The following is a 15,010-nucleotide window of genomic DNA, read 5'->3' as shown; positions in this document are numbered from 1 at the left end:
TCAAGCCGCTGCACATCTCATCTGCGGAAGAAAAATAGTGCACCATGACTGCTGTAAGATTTCCTTGTCAGCTGCATTAGTCCCACCAAATTTAGAGTCAATATTGATTTCTGTATCTTCAACAGCACAGGAAATTGTTGGCAAAGAAACAGTTTTGCTCACAGTACTTGCGGATGTATCTACAGATTCATACCAAAAGAACTGTAGTGCCGGTACTTTATTTCCCATCATGCATTTTTGGTGGAAACTTCAAGTTTTATTTTGCCGGTACACACAGGTTCACCGAGGACAGTGCCACACACCGGTACACGTCAAACTTAGGTGTTTCTTCCAACGTCAGGTAATTCTGTTCTACATGAGTTACCGCACATTAGACACCTTACGCGTAACTTTGGTTTTAAGTTAGGCAAGGATTTTCCATCCCTCATTCACATTTTATCATATATTCAGAACAGGCTGAGGCACTTTGGGATGGGTGGGTGCATTGCATTGCCTGGGATTAAAATTTTTATATACACCTAGACCTTAGCCAAAGAGGGATTATGTACATATGCTGGACAGGGCGTGATTGATCGGGGTGCGTTATTCATTATTCCCCTTCTCAATTCGGAATTATTTTTAAACTCGGCCAATCCAGCCAATATTTTTTACGTTTCACTGGAATCTTTTTGGTTTTGTTGTTGTTGTTGTTGTGTTTTTGTCTCTCATTTAACGACACAGTCCCAGTTCTTTAATTCTTGTTGAAATGTTTTTCTTGATTGAAAGATCTGTTTGACAGTAAGAAATGCAAAGCACAGGCCAAAGGTCAAGTTCTGCAAAGGCAGAATAGGAATTCTTCTCACAGATGGCTGACAAAGTCTGTGCCTGTGTGTGGTTAAAGTTTTCGTAATCAAAGGAAAGAAAATTGAAAGTACTGTAAATATGTTGATTTTCCTGAGGATTTAATTTGACTAGTGTTGGAGACATTTACACTTGGATAGTGCAAATGAAACATCTATTTAACGTTTTCTCTAGGATTTTGTTAAGTGCAGTAAATTGCAATACATGAATAATTAACTCATTTTTTATAGTATTTGAAATGTTCCATGAGAAGTCTAAGAACTACAGAGAGTGGGTTAAAAGTAACAGAGTTCAACAAACAAAGAAATAATATACTATAGAAGTCTAGAAACAGAATGATAATATGGTAGTAAAACAGAACAAAATGTTAATTCAAATGACAGCTAAGAAACCCCCTACAGGAAGGAGAGTACAGATGAAAAACATGAAGAATTAGAGAATCTCGCTGTTTCAAAGAGTGAAAAAAGAATAGCAAAAAAGTAGTTTCGGTAAGAATACTGATGACTGATCTGGTGATTGCAAAAGAAGTCCTAATATGGTTCCCTGTCCCATTTCCGGCACTGGCTGTCAGTGACTGATGAAAAGCATACAGTATGCTCTGTTCTTCCTATTGCTGTCATTGACCAGCCTTGTCAAGCAATGTGATCAGGGATTGGGATTTAGCATTTTATTATACTTACATTGAGGAATAACCATAAAAAACACTCTATGATATTACATTCTACCATATCAACACAATCAAAACGTATTGCAGAAATTCTGTTGACATATGCAGAATTATTTATTCAAATTATTGGTTGATGCACAAAAAATCTAATTATTATATTCTTAAGTGACTTTGTCAAACAGAATCATACTGTGTGTTGCATTTCTTGTCTTAAATATGTAGCAAAAACCAAAAGACAAATCCAGTCTGTGCGGATTGAAGGGTCTGACAGTAACTTCAAACATCCTATTCTCCAGATACTTGAACTCTAGCAGTTATGATTGCATACTGATCAATTTAGATGTAAACAAATATTACCCATATTATTTTTGTTCTTTTATTTACTATATCCATAGTTCCTCTGTCATAGAGGGACTGTGCTACATCAATAGAGTTTTACTGGTGCCATTTTGGTTGCTGAGATGTGTTGTCATACCAACAGTCCATACCTAATTGAAGGTATGCAGTCACCTGTAATCTAAATATGCCCATACATGGTCAAAGGGCATTCCTTAGTATTCGAAATGCCTATGTTAGGGCGCTGTTTTCAAAAAGCGGCCACCCGCTTAAAATCTGTGATTGGTTAGATTTTCTCTTTCCATGGTAACTGTGGCAAAATTGGAACAGGTGACAGTATACTCACATTGCTTGTACATGTAACAATGAGAGAATGCTGTAGGAATAATTATCCTTCTACAAATTGGGGATTGAATAAAATGCATTGGTTTTACCATCACTGTGTAATTATGGCCAAGGGGAATAGTCAGAAAATAATTTAATAGGCAAGGCATTGTAGTGATGCAGAATTATGGCTTATCTTCATATTGGTATTTAGCCAGTTCCATGGAAACACAGTGTCTACCCGGCCAGGCTCCCATGTAATAGCTGATAGATCTAGTTTTCTTAGAAAAGTTAATAATAATAACTTTGTTTTAACTTTTTCTGATGTCTTGGTAGCATATTCTCTGGCAATCTTCCAAAGTGAATGACAATGGTTCCTGTGATACAATATGCAACTCTTTCCGTCAGTAAATTTCAAAACACTTTAGAATCTTTCCAGTCTAATCCATGAAGTCAGCTGCAGCAATTTTGATTTCATTTAAACTTTCCAGCCTCTAACTACTTCCACATTACTATTTGTATTCACATCGTTGTATTTACGCAGTTTCCTTTACAAATCTTTGTTTTCGTATATTTTTTTGAATAGTTGCATCATCATAGGATGCCAAAGAATGTTGAGATCAAAGCCAAGGCAAGGAATGTGATCCGTCTTCACCAAGTGGCATCAGAGCTGAGCAGCAGTCAGGACAGACAGATACTGAAGCAGGAAGACACTTTCTTTAAATGTGAAAATGGAAGATTAAAGCTCAGAGTTATCAAAGTGAGTTATTAATGGCTAATACCTTCAGGGTAGAGTGGTATTAACCCTTGTCTTGCCTGGTCTATTTCATACCCATCTGCGCTGCCAAGTCAGTAAAAAAGCAGTGCCCTGTTCGTATTTTCACCTACTTGGCATGGTATATTACCAGTATAGCAGGTTAAATCTGTAAACATGTTTACAATACCTACTGGGGTGTGTGTGTGTGTGTACAGTAAAACCTGTCTAAACTAAACCCTTCAGGGGCAGAGAAAATTGTTTTCTGGAGAGGTGTACCATTGGAATGGGTCTTGAAAATTGGAAAAGGGTTCAATTTAGACAGGTTTTGGTTTAGACAGGTTTCACTGTGTATATATATATATATATATATATATATATATATATATATATATATATATATATATATATATATATATATATATAATATATATATATATATATATATATATATATATATATATATATATAATATATATATATATATTCAATTTAGACGGTTTTGGTTTAGACAGGTTTCACTGTGTATATATATATATATATATATATATATATATATATATATATATATATATATATATATATATATATATATATATAATATATATATATATATATATATATATATATATTATATATATATATATATATATATATATATAATTATATATATATATATATATACACAGCTGAAGAATCCTAGCTCCCGACATACAGAATGCTCATGGCTTGCAGGTGGCAAAGGTGTTGGTATGTAGTTGGCAGTTCCATTTTCTAGGTAGGGCTGCAGGAGTAGTTCATTAAGTAAAATTTATGAAATTTACTTAATGAACTACTTGAATATATAATATATATATATAATATATATATATATATATATATATATATATATATATATATATATATATATATATATATATATATATATATAATATATATATATATATATATTCAAATCTTTGTTAAAATGTAACACATGGAACATTTAATGTCTCATTGGTTTTAACTAACATGACCTTAGGGTGACATATGAACTTTGGAGGGCAAAGGTTGATCGTGACTCCTGGCATTTACAAAAATGTAAAATGAATTATTATATCTGCAAGTTGACATTTTGGAGTATGGCTCTTTGTAGTCACAAATACTCATCAATTCAAGCAGATGGATACACAAACATAAAAGGGAGAAATTTGTAGAATTCCACATCGATATCAGATCATAGAACTGATCATTCATGACGTCATCAGATGAGAAGTTCAATTTCAAGCTACATGAGTGCCGTTGTCAGAGAAAGTGAAATTGCATCTTCTGTCGTATGGAAAGAGAAAGATGGAAGGAAATAAAATTGATAAGTAAGTTGAGGCACTGATACGTAATCCCAAGTAGAGTTACCAGTAATGGGTTTCTTAGACCAAAAGATTCAGACGTGTATGGTCTCCACCAACTTCAACTCCCCAGGTTGGGGTTGGAGCTGGCGGAGATCTATATACGATGGAATCTTTCAGTCTACATGTCACTTTAGTTGTTTGCAAGATGACTAAAATTAATGTTGTTTCACTGGGACAATCCGCCGAAGTCATACCAAATCTTGTATTAGTTCAGTATGTGCTTCTGAGATAAACATTTTCTTGACATTTTATGGAAGCCAAGCTTGTTGTGACCAGTATGTAAAAACATACAATAAGTAATTGTCATCAATCATTGTCAGTGTCTTTGTTCAGAATTTGTGATACCAACGAAATACAACGCTTTCTTTTGCTTTGCCACCAGAACAAAGATAAACTTGCAGAATTAATTTTTTACAAGCGAGCAGATTCAGCTGGTCCGAAAACTTCTGAGTTTCAAGTTTCACACGTTTCAGCTCCAGAGGAATTAAAGGTAAAGTGTACTATCTTTTCAGTACTATCTTTTGTGTGAATAAAATTTAACCACAGACTATTATCAGTGTTTGGTTCTTCAGAGTTCAGATGCCAGGGGAATCAAACCAAATCAGTGCCATTCACATACTGGTAGTAACAACATATCTTATTCTACATTATGTCTGATTGTACCAGTATATATTCTCTGATTTCTATCAGGTAGATAGGCTGATATTTTAATTCATAGTTTGTAGTCTCAGTAGTTTTACTTCCCTAGCTATTCAGAGAATGAACGAGCAAGAGAACAGCTTAAATGGTGATGAACTCTTTCATATTATGGAGATCACAAATACGCATTGCTTTTATATGTACCAGTGTGATTTCATTTCTAGTTTATCTTGTGTGTACGTTATTCAGTCTACCCACTGATGCATATTATGTTATGGCTTGTAACCGGGTTGAAATAAAATTGGAAGTAACATTATGAAGTCAATAATGCGTTGATCTTCAAGAGGCTATTGTAAGGTTTTTCCACAAAGAAAGATACTTGGTAGTGTTGCAAAGAAAGCCCATAATACAAACATTGAGTTATTTGCTCCAGCTGTTGAATGTCCCAGCAAAAGATTTGATCTTTTCAATAATCATGAATCAGACAGCTTGTCATGTGCACTCATCAATACCTACCAGTACCAATGCAAATTTATCAGAATTCATTGTAATGTGTTTATGCCTAGAAATTGCAATCAAAATAATAGATGCAATGTAAAAATCAATAAAACAGAGTTTCATAGTATACCTGGTCAGTGCTTGTCTAATCATATTATCCATTTACATTGTACATTTGCAGCTAACCCTGGGAGAAGCACTTGGTATCATTGGTGAAGTACGAAAAACACGCAGTCTGTATTTGGTTGGTCAGACTAGAATACACATAGATGAAGTAGATGGTCTTGGAGATTTCATTGAATTAGAGGTTTGTGAATATTATGAGTAAAGCTACAGCTAGCTAGATATATCAGATGTATTCACAGTATTGCAGTGATATAATCACTTCATACAGTCACATAGTGAATACTCACCACTTTCATTGATTTATCAGAAGAAAAAATGAAAGGTCCATAATTACTCTGACATCAAATGAACTAATTCTCTGTAATGTAGTAATGTAGAAAGAAATTGCTTTGTTTCATCACTTGCAAGCCAAAAGTATTGCCAAAGTGTGACTTTGTCCCATTTAACCCTCCAAAATTTAAGTGCAACATTCGTAAATTTTTATGTATTTCTGAAAAAAAATATGAAAAAATTTGTTAGGGTTTTATTCTACAAAGGTGATAAAATTTACTTTGGCACTCAAAGGGTGAAAGTGCACTTCTATTTTATGGGTCATAATTTGTATCATTCAGGTCAGTACCATGATGAGATATTCATGAATAAAGAACACTGAAGTTCTCTGTTCTATTGGCTATATGATTGATTGACAGGAGTCTAACTCATTCATTTCAGGTTGTGATGGAACCAAGTCAGAGCTTTGAAGAAGGTCAAACAATCGCAAACACTTTAATGGATAAGCTAGGTGTTCATAAAGATGATTTAGTGACTGGTGCTTACATGGATTTGATACTGCAGAAAACAAAATAAAGACAACATTGTTTCAAATATATTTTGATGTTTATTGTGTTAATTTTAGTCTCATTAGGCTCAGGCTAGTGACTATCATCCACTAAGGTCACATCACAATGTTTGTGTATTCTGTAAACTTTACAAATCATAGGATTGATTATGGATTGAAAGATAAGGAATGGAACATTACTCAATGTCACTGTGACTGGTACTAAATGCAATATCAAGAAAGGAATAATTAACTGGACTGATTGCACTGTCAGCATAATTCACCACCAGTGTGAGATGAACCTCTGCAAAACTACCATGCAACCACCAAACATCTGGGTTGTACCAAATAATTTGTCTGTTGACTGTAGTAAGGTTCTTACTTTGTGTTAAACTATGAAATATTTCAGCTACTGTTGTTAAATATCATGGATCACACTTTTTCCCAGTGACCCATGTATGATATTACTTATGTTTTTGTACATTTTGGCCAGTGGCCACAAGTACTGAAATAAAGTTGAATACATTTCTGTTCTTTATACATCCAGCAGTGTTGTGCATATTTACCTTCAACACAACCTGTAAGCTGTTCAGTGTAGTGTGAAACGGCAATCATTGTACTACTGTAATGTACATAGCGATATGATATCTGGAAACCATAACATAACTCTCAGATGATACAGACCAAATTGTTTGGAGATTTTCTTCTAAGAATATTGGATTCATCTCTTCATGGAAAACGTTTTTTTAAATCTGAGGTTTTCATCTGTAAATGTGAAATGACTGACAATAAGGTGACAGATGCTGCTGTGACACATCTCTACAAATCAGCATCATACAAACAGCAATGTCATGTATAGACTGCTGGTACATCCTGTAGAAAGCGAAATGTTATAAAAAGTTTACCAGTGCATAAGATAACATGTGAAGGCACCATGTAATCAAGGTGAATTTACATAAAACCTGGAGGACACTCATATTCCCATTGGTTTTGAAAAGACTGTACAGACGAGGCATGTCTACTGAATAATGAAATTATAAAGCTTTAACAACTGCCATCTTCACATTGCTATTCTCAAATGAACAGCCAAGCAAATTTCCTACAGCTTGCTTGATTTCAATTAAAATAAATCAGTCTTTACAGTTTAAAGGGACAAAGTCAGCCATTTTTCATGAATTTTGTTTGATGCAAGATACTTTTTATATTGTTTGACATGTTGAAAGATACTGAATAAATGGGTGACCATGCATATATTCGACCCCGATTTTAGACATGATAAACGAAACCATCGCGAAAATGAATTAAGGGTCATGGCCATTTTCGCGATGCTTTCATTATCTTGTCTAAAACCAGGGTCAAATATATGCATGGTCACCCATTCATTATCTTTTGACATGTTAAACAATATACGTAGTATCTTGTATCAAACAAAATTCATGAAAAATGGCCGACTTTGTCCCTTTAAACAGCGTTTCAAAATAATTTGTTATTCTTGCTTATCCTTGTAGATCAGGAATACTTTCTATTCACCTATTCATGAATTACACACACAGAACCTACTATGTGCAAACCGCTCGTTTATTTTAAAATACACCACATTAAGGATAATATGTATATGATCTGAACAATCATTTCACAATAAGACATTGTTATTGTTAACATCAAAAATTACTAAAATTTTCAAGATGTGAATTTGCTTTCCATGATTGATTATTTGTTAGATTTTAAACAATTGTTTTGTCAGATGATGGATAGGTTATTTCAGCAAAGTTACATCTGATCAAAGTGTCTAGAAGAGGACATGATAGTGACTGTGTCATCGTGTGATTTACTTGTACAGGGAATGTCTATAGCATTTCACCATTCTAAAGCAACATTTGTATTTAGGATTATATACTGTTCAACAATGCAGTCGAAAATTTCCAATGGACAGCTATGTTACACACTACCAAGATATCAATGGTAACCCAGTGTCATAATTTCAGTCTGTCCATTACAATGATGTCAGATCATCTTCACAATGTTCTATCATGGGCAACCAAAGTTACATGTAGCACTGTACATGCTGTGCAGGTTACAAAGTAATTTTTTACCTTAGTTTCCACATCGTACATCAATCAGCCTTACTTGACAACAATTTTAAGTGGCAATCATTAATCCCTGTTTCTCACATTTACCTGATGATTTTAGTCCTCTTTTCCACTTTGAAACTTATGTCAAGTCATTCTATTTATTTTATGATAAAGCTGATCAAAAATCTGCCCCATAAAGCAATGTTACCATTGCCCTCTGATTGTTGTGAACACAATGTTGTTTGCTTGTTTTGAGCATTGTTATTTTAGCTTACAAAATACCAGTATTGTTAAAGACTGGCTGGAAAGTCAGTCATTTCAAAACTTTAGTCAGCTCATTCAATCTTTTGCCGTTTATCGGTTTTATCATTCATTCCAGTAAAACTGAAATCCAGTTCCATATCATCCAAATCATCATCTGTTTGGAAAATACTCTGGTCCTTTCCAAGACTGAATGGTATCTGCTTTCTCTCTCTGCCTCCATTGTCATCCTTACCAATGCATTTTGTCATTGTTTTGGTACTTTTCATCTCAGCAGACACTGTATTAGTAGGTTCTGCTATGCCATCACTGCCAATGTCATGTTTATCTTGTGTCTCCTCTGATCGCGGTGAAAATGTAAATCTACTAAGCTTTGACAGCGTTGATGATGAAACTCTTACAGTCTCTGGTGAAATCTTATTTCCACTGCTGTGTTTTCTCTTTGCAGATGTGGTCACATTATCCACGGAAGATGACTTAGATGCCTTGTTTAGTTTAACTCTCTGTAAAGCCGTAGACTTTGTACTTATCACTGATTCATTCTCACTGGAGGATGACATAGACTTGTTTTTATCAGTCTGTTTATCTTTGACTTTGTTTGTCAATTTTTCAGTGATAGTACTTTTTACAACATTATCATCATTCTCATTCTCTTTCATAACTGGCAATTTCTTCCCTGTCTCTGTGTCCAAATTGTTCTCCACAAAAATAGCAACATCCTTTCTGTTAGCATTGTTCCTTTCATCATGGACCTGCTGAAGTTTGGGCATCTTCTTTTCCTGTTTGTTCAGAGCAAATTTCTTGATCCTTTGCAGAGCAGTGGAATTAATTCCAGTGCTTGGGGGACTCTTCTTATCCTCAGTACTCACAACACAGTGTACAGTATGTTGATTAGATCCTGTGACCGTTGAAATGTTTCCAGATAAACTGTCATCAACTTGCCATAGTTTGTCATCATTCACAGTTGCTATCTTACTTTTCACAGCAGAATGAACATCAGCATTTCTCTCTTTGATTTCACCAGAATGATTTCTGTTCTGACGTCTAACTTTGTCGTCTAAGTTTCCATCTTTTTTCACAGTTTCACCAACGCTGTTCATCTTGGCAACTAACCTGGCTGACAGTTTCTCTGGGCCTTCCTCTCTCTGACGAGACTGCCTTTGCTTTTCTGTCATCTTCATCTCCATCTCACAGTTACTATCATCAGTTTGTGAGGCAGTTGCCATGACAATATCCCCATCTTCATCTGTTCTTGCTCTGTTTTGATGATTGAGGTCACTTTCATCAGTAGCTCTGACAGAATCAAGCTGAATGTTTTGTCCTGGTTGGTCCACTACTCTGTCTTGTTCATCTTCTCCAATCATACTATTGTATAAATCCAATGTTCTGTCAAGGTTGACCTGTCCATGGTTATTAACCCCATCACCACTATCCCGTCTATGATTCTGATCACCTGTAGTGTTAGACTGATCAGGTACATGGACCTGTTCAGTTAAATATTCATCTTGGTCATTGAGTGCTGCAGAGCCTGCTTCAATCTGATACCTTGCCAGCTTTGCCATCTCTGTCTGCGCAATCTCCTCAAGTCCAAGGTGTGTCAGAATTAGCTCAACTGATGAGAGAAAAAACAAGATAAAAATCTACTTGATTGACTAAGCATACTGATAAAATAGTGTAAATATTGTATCATTTTTTCATTAGGTAATTGTCCACAGTAAAGTCAAGTACATGTTAAATCAACAGCATAAAAACAATACAGTATTGTAATGGATTTGATGTGTTGAATGTTATCATACTAAATTTTAACTCTAGTTCTGCAAGCTCCTACGGTTGATTACATCACACGAGTATGTACCCCTGCAAATACTAGTATTCTTAAAGTTGAAACGAGTACACTCCTTTGAGAGTATATCGAACTTATTAAGTACACTTGGTTTCAGTGTCCCTTCCCTGGAATTTTAATGTTGAAAGGTGACTTACCCTGTGTCCTGTATTCCTCTTCTGGGTGTTCAGGGAATGAGGTATGTAATGCATTCACACCACCTAGTAAGGCTGCACCCTATATAGTCAAATACATTGAGATGTTTAAGAAAAAATACATGTTGCTATGCTAAAAATTCATAGTACCACAAAATAAGACTGCACAGACAAAAATTACATAGAACAATGTGTCGAAGTGGTGAAAATTGACCACACTCCCTATGGTGCATACCTGTACTTTGAGGTTTACGAATAAATTAATCCCATTTAATATCTAAATGTTCTCCTATATGCTATGGTACAGTACAATGTAATTCTTGTGCAAGATAAGCATTGTTTTGGTGGATCTAGTTGAAAACCTTGCTTACACGGGATATAGTTTAAATTTTAAACCATTCAATATCAATCATTTCTTAATTTGTACCACATATATAGTACATCCATACAAAGTAGAGATTCACACAGCTTAGGCTGTTAACCAGTACTCAAATACCTGTAGATCAGACTGTTCCATTTACATTTCAGCAATCACAGCATGCTACTCAACTATTTACCGGAAGGTGTTTGATGTGAAGCAATGTATTTACTGTTACCCCTTTCAACACAATGGTTTGGTCCAAACTCACTGTTGTCAATGAGTTTGGGCCAAATAGGCTTAACCTGGAATTCTATGGGACCATGGTACTAATAAAACCACATGAATAAACCCACATATCAATGAGGTGTTCTCTTTGGCATACTGAGTCTGTAGAACACTGTGCGTCCTTTTTATTGCAGAGCAGCTAGCAGAACCATGGCAGGGAATTAGAGATGAACAGAATATAGACAACATCACTACACAGTATCAAACCCTGCAGTCATTTTCATACTATTGTGTGTGTCTTAGTATACGGTAGGTGCCAAACATTGACCTATCACAATTGCTATGTGACTAAAATTAAATAAAGTAATTGGTTTGTTGGATAATGTATGCATTATCTCACTGTCTTCCATCTTACCTGCATTGAGGATTCCATGAGAGACACTGCGACCACAGCATCCATGACAGTAACTTCATCATGACACATCAACTTGGCATGTGCTTGAGCCAATCTGACAATACTCTCAAGTAACCTGATAGTTGTCCTTGCTGCGTTTCTCTGATCAGCTTGTCTCTGACACTGGTAGTATCTTCTCAGTACTCTGATGGACAAATTGAGATCAGTACAAATAGTGGGAGATCCACATATAATTAATTTGCATGTGTTGTCAGGTTACCGTGTAGAATTACTCTCATAGCATTTCTCAAACCCAGCCTTTCTGTTTTACATTCACAAAAATAATACAATCAGAGTGCCACCATGAAGGTTGTTGAAAGCTGTCTATAAGGAGCAGTTAACAGTCACGACACTTATGGCATTTGAGTGGCATCTTATACAACTAGATACATTTAACTATACTGTCAGTTTTACCGATTACTCTGCAAGGAAATGTTCTATAAAACAACTGATACACTTACGCATTGCTCTCTGGAGTCAGCGTTGGTTCCAGCTGTTTGATCATACAAATGTAGGCTTGCATTTTCTCCATACTCCATAGCTTGTCTTTAGGGACAACTGACAACAAAGGAAGAATGCAACACTTTGAGTTAATTGTTCATTCTACTATTTGATTCTACATGTCAATCATTTTGCTGATGATCTCAACTCTTTGAAATATAAACTGTAAGGTGGAATTGCCCAACCCATAGACAGTAATCTATGCGTAAATGGCAAGCTAGCTGTAAAGCTGAAAATCACAGATTTGTATTCCTTGAATAAGAATAAAATGACCTAAACTTCAGAACTGAATTCACATCAAACTGCTGCATAGAAAGGTATTTTTGATTTTGCTGCATGACAAATACATGAAAATATAGATGTCTAAGACTAGATAAGAGTAAAGCTGTAATTAATTTTCCTTCCAATGACTTTTTCATCTTGAAAAAATAAGTATTCATTTATTGACTAGTGTTTTTGAGTGAAAGTGTTTCCCTCTCTGTGTTCAAAGAACAGAGAAAGTTATCAGATTTAGGTCTTGCAAAACCTTGGTATCAACTCAAATCTTGCAACAATGGTAACCATTTATAGCAACCCAGTCTGGTATCAACCCCTTTACTTTTACTGGTAAAACTTTGATCTCTATACAGCAGAATACATGTACCGGGAGGAGTGTAAGGGTTAAAAATAACATGTACTTAATAAAGTACTTATAAAAGCACCAACCGTGTTCTTCTGGAGTTTTTCCTTCCAGGATGAAAGATGAGACAATCTTATCCCATTCTTCATTGTTAGAATCCAGTAGGACAAGTACAAGGTCAAATCTACTGAGTAGTGGACTAGCTAATGCTGTATTGACACTCAGTGATTCAGTAGGGTCATATTTGCCCTTGGGATTTGTTGATGCCAAGATGGTGGTCCTGGTGTTCAGTTTACAGACAAGGCCAGCCTGGTAAAAGAACAAGATACTCAGTTAAAATTGAACAGAGATGTACCAGCCGGGTAAAAGAACAAGATACTCAGTTAAAATTGAACAGAGATGTACTGGTACTGTTATGTGAAGGTTGTTTTGACAAGACTGAACAAGCGACCTAATGGCCTATATAGCTCCGCTGTGTTTTGTAGAGAATAACTATTTTTGACACATGCGTTGATGAAGAAATAGGCTGTGCCAAAACTGAACCACTTTACATATCAATGTAATCCTTGGAGGTTCAGCTGTTTCAAAAAGCTGTAAAAAGCCCCTTAGTCCATTGCTTTTTAAATGGACCCAGTGTTCTCCAGGTACAACAATATTTTAAAATGGTTTCCATATGTTTGGCACAAAAGGAAACTTAAATATTATCAATGTTGCATTCTTTAATTATATGTACTGAAAATGAGGCACCGAAAATGAAGATAATGTTGAAATTACCATTTCCAAATATTAGGTCATGTCTTGATAGAGATATTAAAATGGAGTTCAATATCAAACATCATTACCTTGGCAACACTGATTGTTTGCTGTTCCATAGCTTCATGGATACTACCTCTGTCATGTTCTCTGATGCTGTTGAATTCATCTTTTAAAGTGAAAAATAATTTGTATCAGTGCATAGTCCACTTTCAAATAAGGCCCTTGAAAATCATTGAAGGCTGATTGGTTTTTGTTACTATTATGTAGACAGTCATTGCATATTTTAACTTGGATCAAGATATAAATTTACTGAAAGTTTCACAAGTACAATGACTAAATGGCTGTCAAAAGTTATAGAAAGATTATAATAACGTCATGGAATATCATTGGGAGACACAAGTAGTTCTGGCTTGCAAATTTATATGAGATAACTATAAATACCGGTAGTATTTCATCAAAATTTGAAATACGTTATTACAATTACAGCAATCAAAACTTGGAAATGAAAATTTAAATGATATGATGTTGAATGATCACGTAGTTTACTATTGAATCAAACATTACATTATTAAGTTCCAAATCTTACCAATACAACAAAGTCCTCCATCAGCCAAGACCAAGGCACCAGCCTCTAACTGCCACTCCCCACCATCTTTGACAGCACTGACAGTCAAACCAGCGCTGGTAGATCCTATACCAGTGGTCAACACAGATCTGGGTGTGATTTTTGCAGCATACTTCAAAAACTGTGACTTGCCTGTACCTGTGAAAGAACAGTCACTCTTGGAGTCATACACAGGAATCATGCAGAGAAAGACTCAAGCATGTTCTGACAGCTGAGAGATGATAGTAAAGGATGTAAAACTCATCTTTTTCAAGGAAGATAAACAAATAAAATAAGTAGAATTGATAATTTTATGAAAAAAAAGAGTTTTAAACACAAAGACACCACAAATATATATGAACTTGAAGCATTTTAAAATTTGGTGTCATAAGCATTATCATAAATGGCGCCCTCTAAGTTGATATGCGCACATTAATCTCAGTACTACAACATGAACGGAGTCTCCATTGTGATCAGTAGCCAAGGCAAGCCTATTGACTATATTAGTGTACAAATGATGTATTTTCTAACCTGGATCACCAACAAGCAATAGATGTGATTCTCCCCTGGTTTTAGTTCCTGATGAGTCAATCCTTTGAACTCCACCAGCCAGCACCATGGCAACCGCTAACTTGACAACATACAGACCATAAACTTGAGGACACAAACTGGCAAGGATGATGTTACGACCCTGTAACCATGGAAACAACTTTCATTAAAACCCATGGTGTTATGTAAAGTCTTCATGAGAGCTTGTCCTCCTCCATTGAAATACAAAGATTGGACATTTA

General features: G+C 35.2%; 2 protein-coding genes across 2 annotated transcripts in view; one reads left to right on the top strand and one right to left on the bottom strand.

The window, feature by feature from the left end:
- Positions 1-222: 222 nt before the first annotated feature.
- On the top strand, positions 223-6,436 carry LOC139122192 (uncharacterized). The gene is made up of 5 exons (XM_070687650.1): positions 223-340; positions 2,754-2,927; positions 4,692-4,799; positions 5,628-5,753; positions 6,284-6,436. The coding sequence occupies exons 1-5, from the start codon at positions 230-232 to the stop codon at positions 6,416-6,418; spliced, it is 654 nt and encodes a 217-aa protein (XP_070543751.1). The 5' UTR covers positions 223-229; the 3' UTR covers positions 6,419-6,436.
- A 2,266-nt stretch (positions 6,437-8,702) lies between these two features.
- LOC139122113 (uncharacterized) overlaps positions 8,703-15,010 on the bottom strand; it is a 45,235-nt gene continuing 38,927 nt past the window's right edge. The window contains exons 10-17 of the mRNA XM_070687543.1: positions 14,751-14,910; positions 14,202-14,378; positions 13,702-13,781; positions 12,946-13,168; positions 12,201-12,297; positions 11,701-11,884; positions 10,703-10,781; positions 8,703-10,334 (exon numbers count right to left, since the gene is read on the bottom strand). Of these exons, the coding sequence (XP_070543644.1) occupies positions 8,797-10,334; positions 10,703-10,781; positions 11,701-11,884; positions 12,201-12,297; positions 12,946-13,168; positions 13,702-13,781; positions 14,202-14,378; positions 14,751-14,910 (2,538 nt within the window). The 3' untranslated portion in view covers positions 8,703-8,796. The remainder of the gene's footprint in view (positions 10,335-10,702; positions 10,782-11,700; positions 11,885-12,200; positions 12,298-12,945; positions 13,169-13,701; positions 13,782-14,201; positions 14,379-14,750; positions 14,911-15,010) is intronic.

The sequence above is a fragment of the Ptychodera flava genome, chromosome 1 (genome assembly GCF_041260155.1).
Source record: "Ptychodera flava strain L36383 chromosome 1, AS_Pfla_20210202, whole genome shotgun sequence".
NCBI classification, from domain to species: domain Eukaryota; kingdom Metazoa; phylum Hemichordata; class Enteropneusta; family Ptychoderidae; genus Ptychodera; species Ptychodera flava.
This window is presented reverse-complemented; position numbering and strand designations above follow the sequence as displayed.

What these genes read in the sequence shown, in the direction of transcription:
- LOC139122192 (XM_070687650.1), top strand. Translation starts at nt 230, where the DNA reads ATGCATTTTTGGTGGAAACTTCAAGTTTTATTTTGCCGGTACACACAG. An exon ending in CAGCTCCAGAGGAATTAAAG is followed by an intron (nt 4,800 to 5,627) that starts GTAAAGTGTACT and finishes GTACATTTGCAG; the next exon opens with CTAACCCTGGGAGAAGCACT. An exon ending in GAGATTTCATTGAATTAGAG is followed by an intron (nt 5,754 to 6,283) that starts GTTTGTGAATAT and finishes CATTCATTTCAG; the next exon opens with GTTGTGATGGAACCAAGTCA.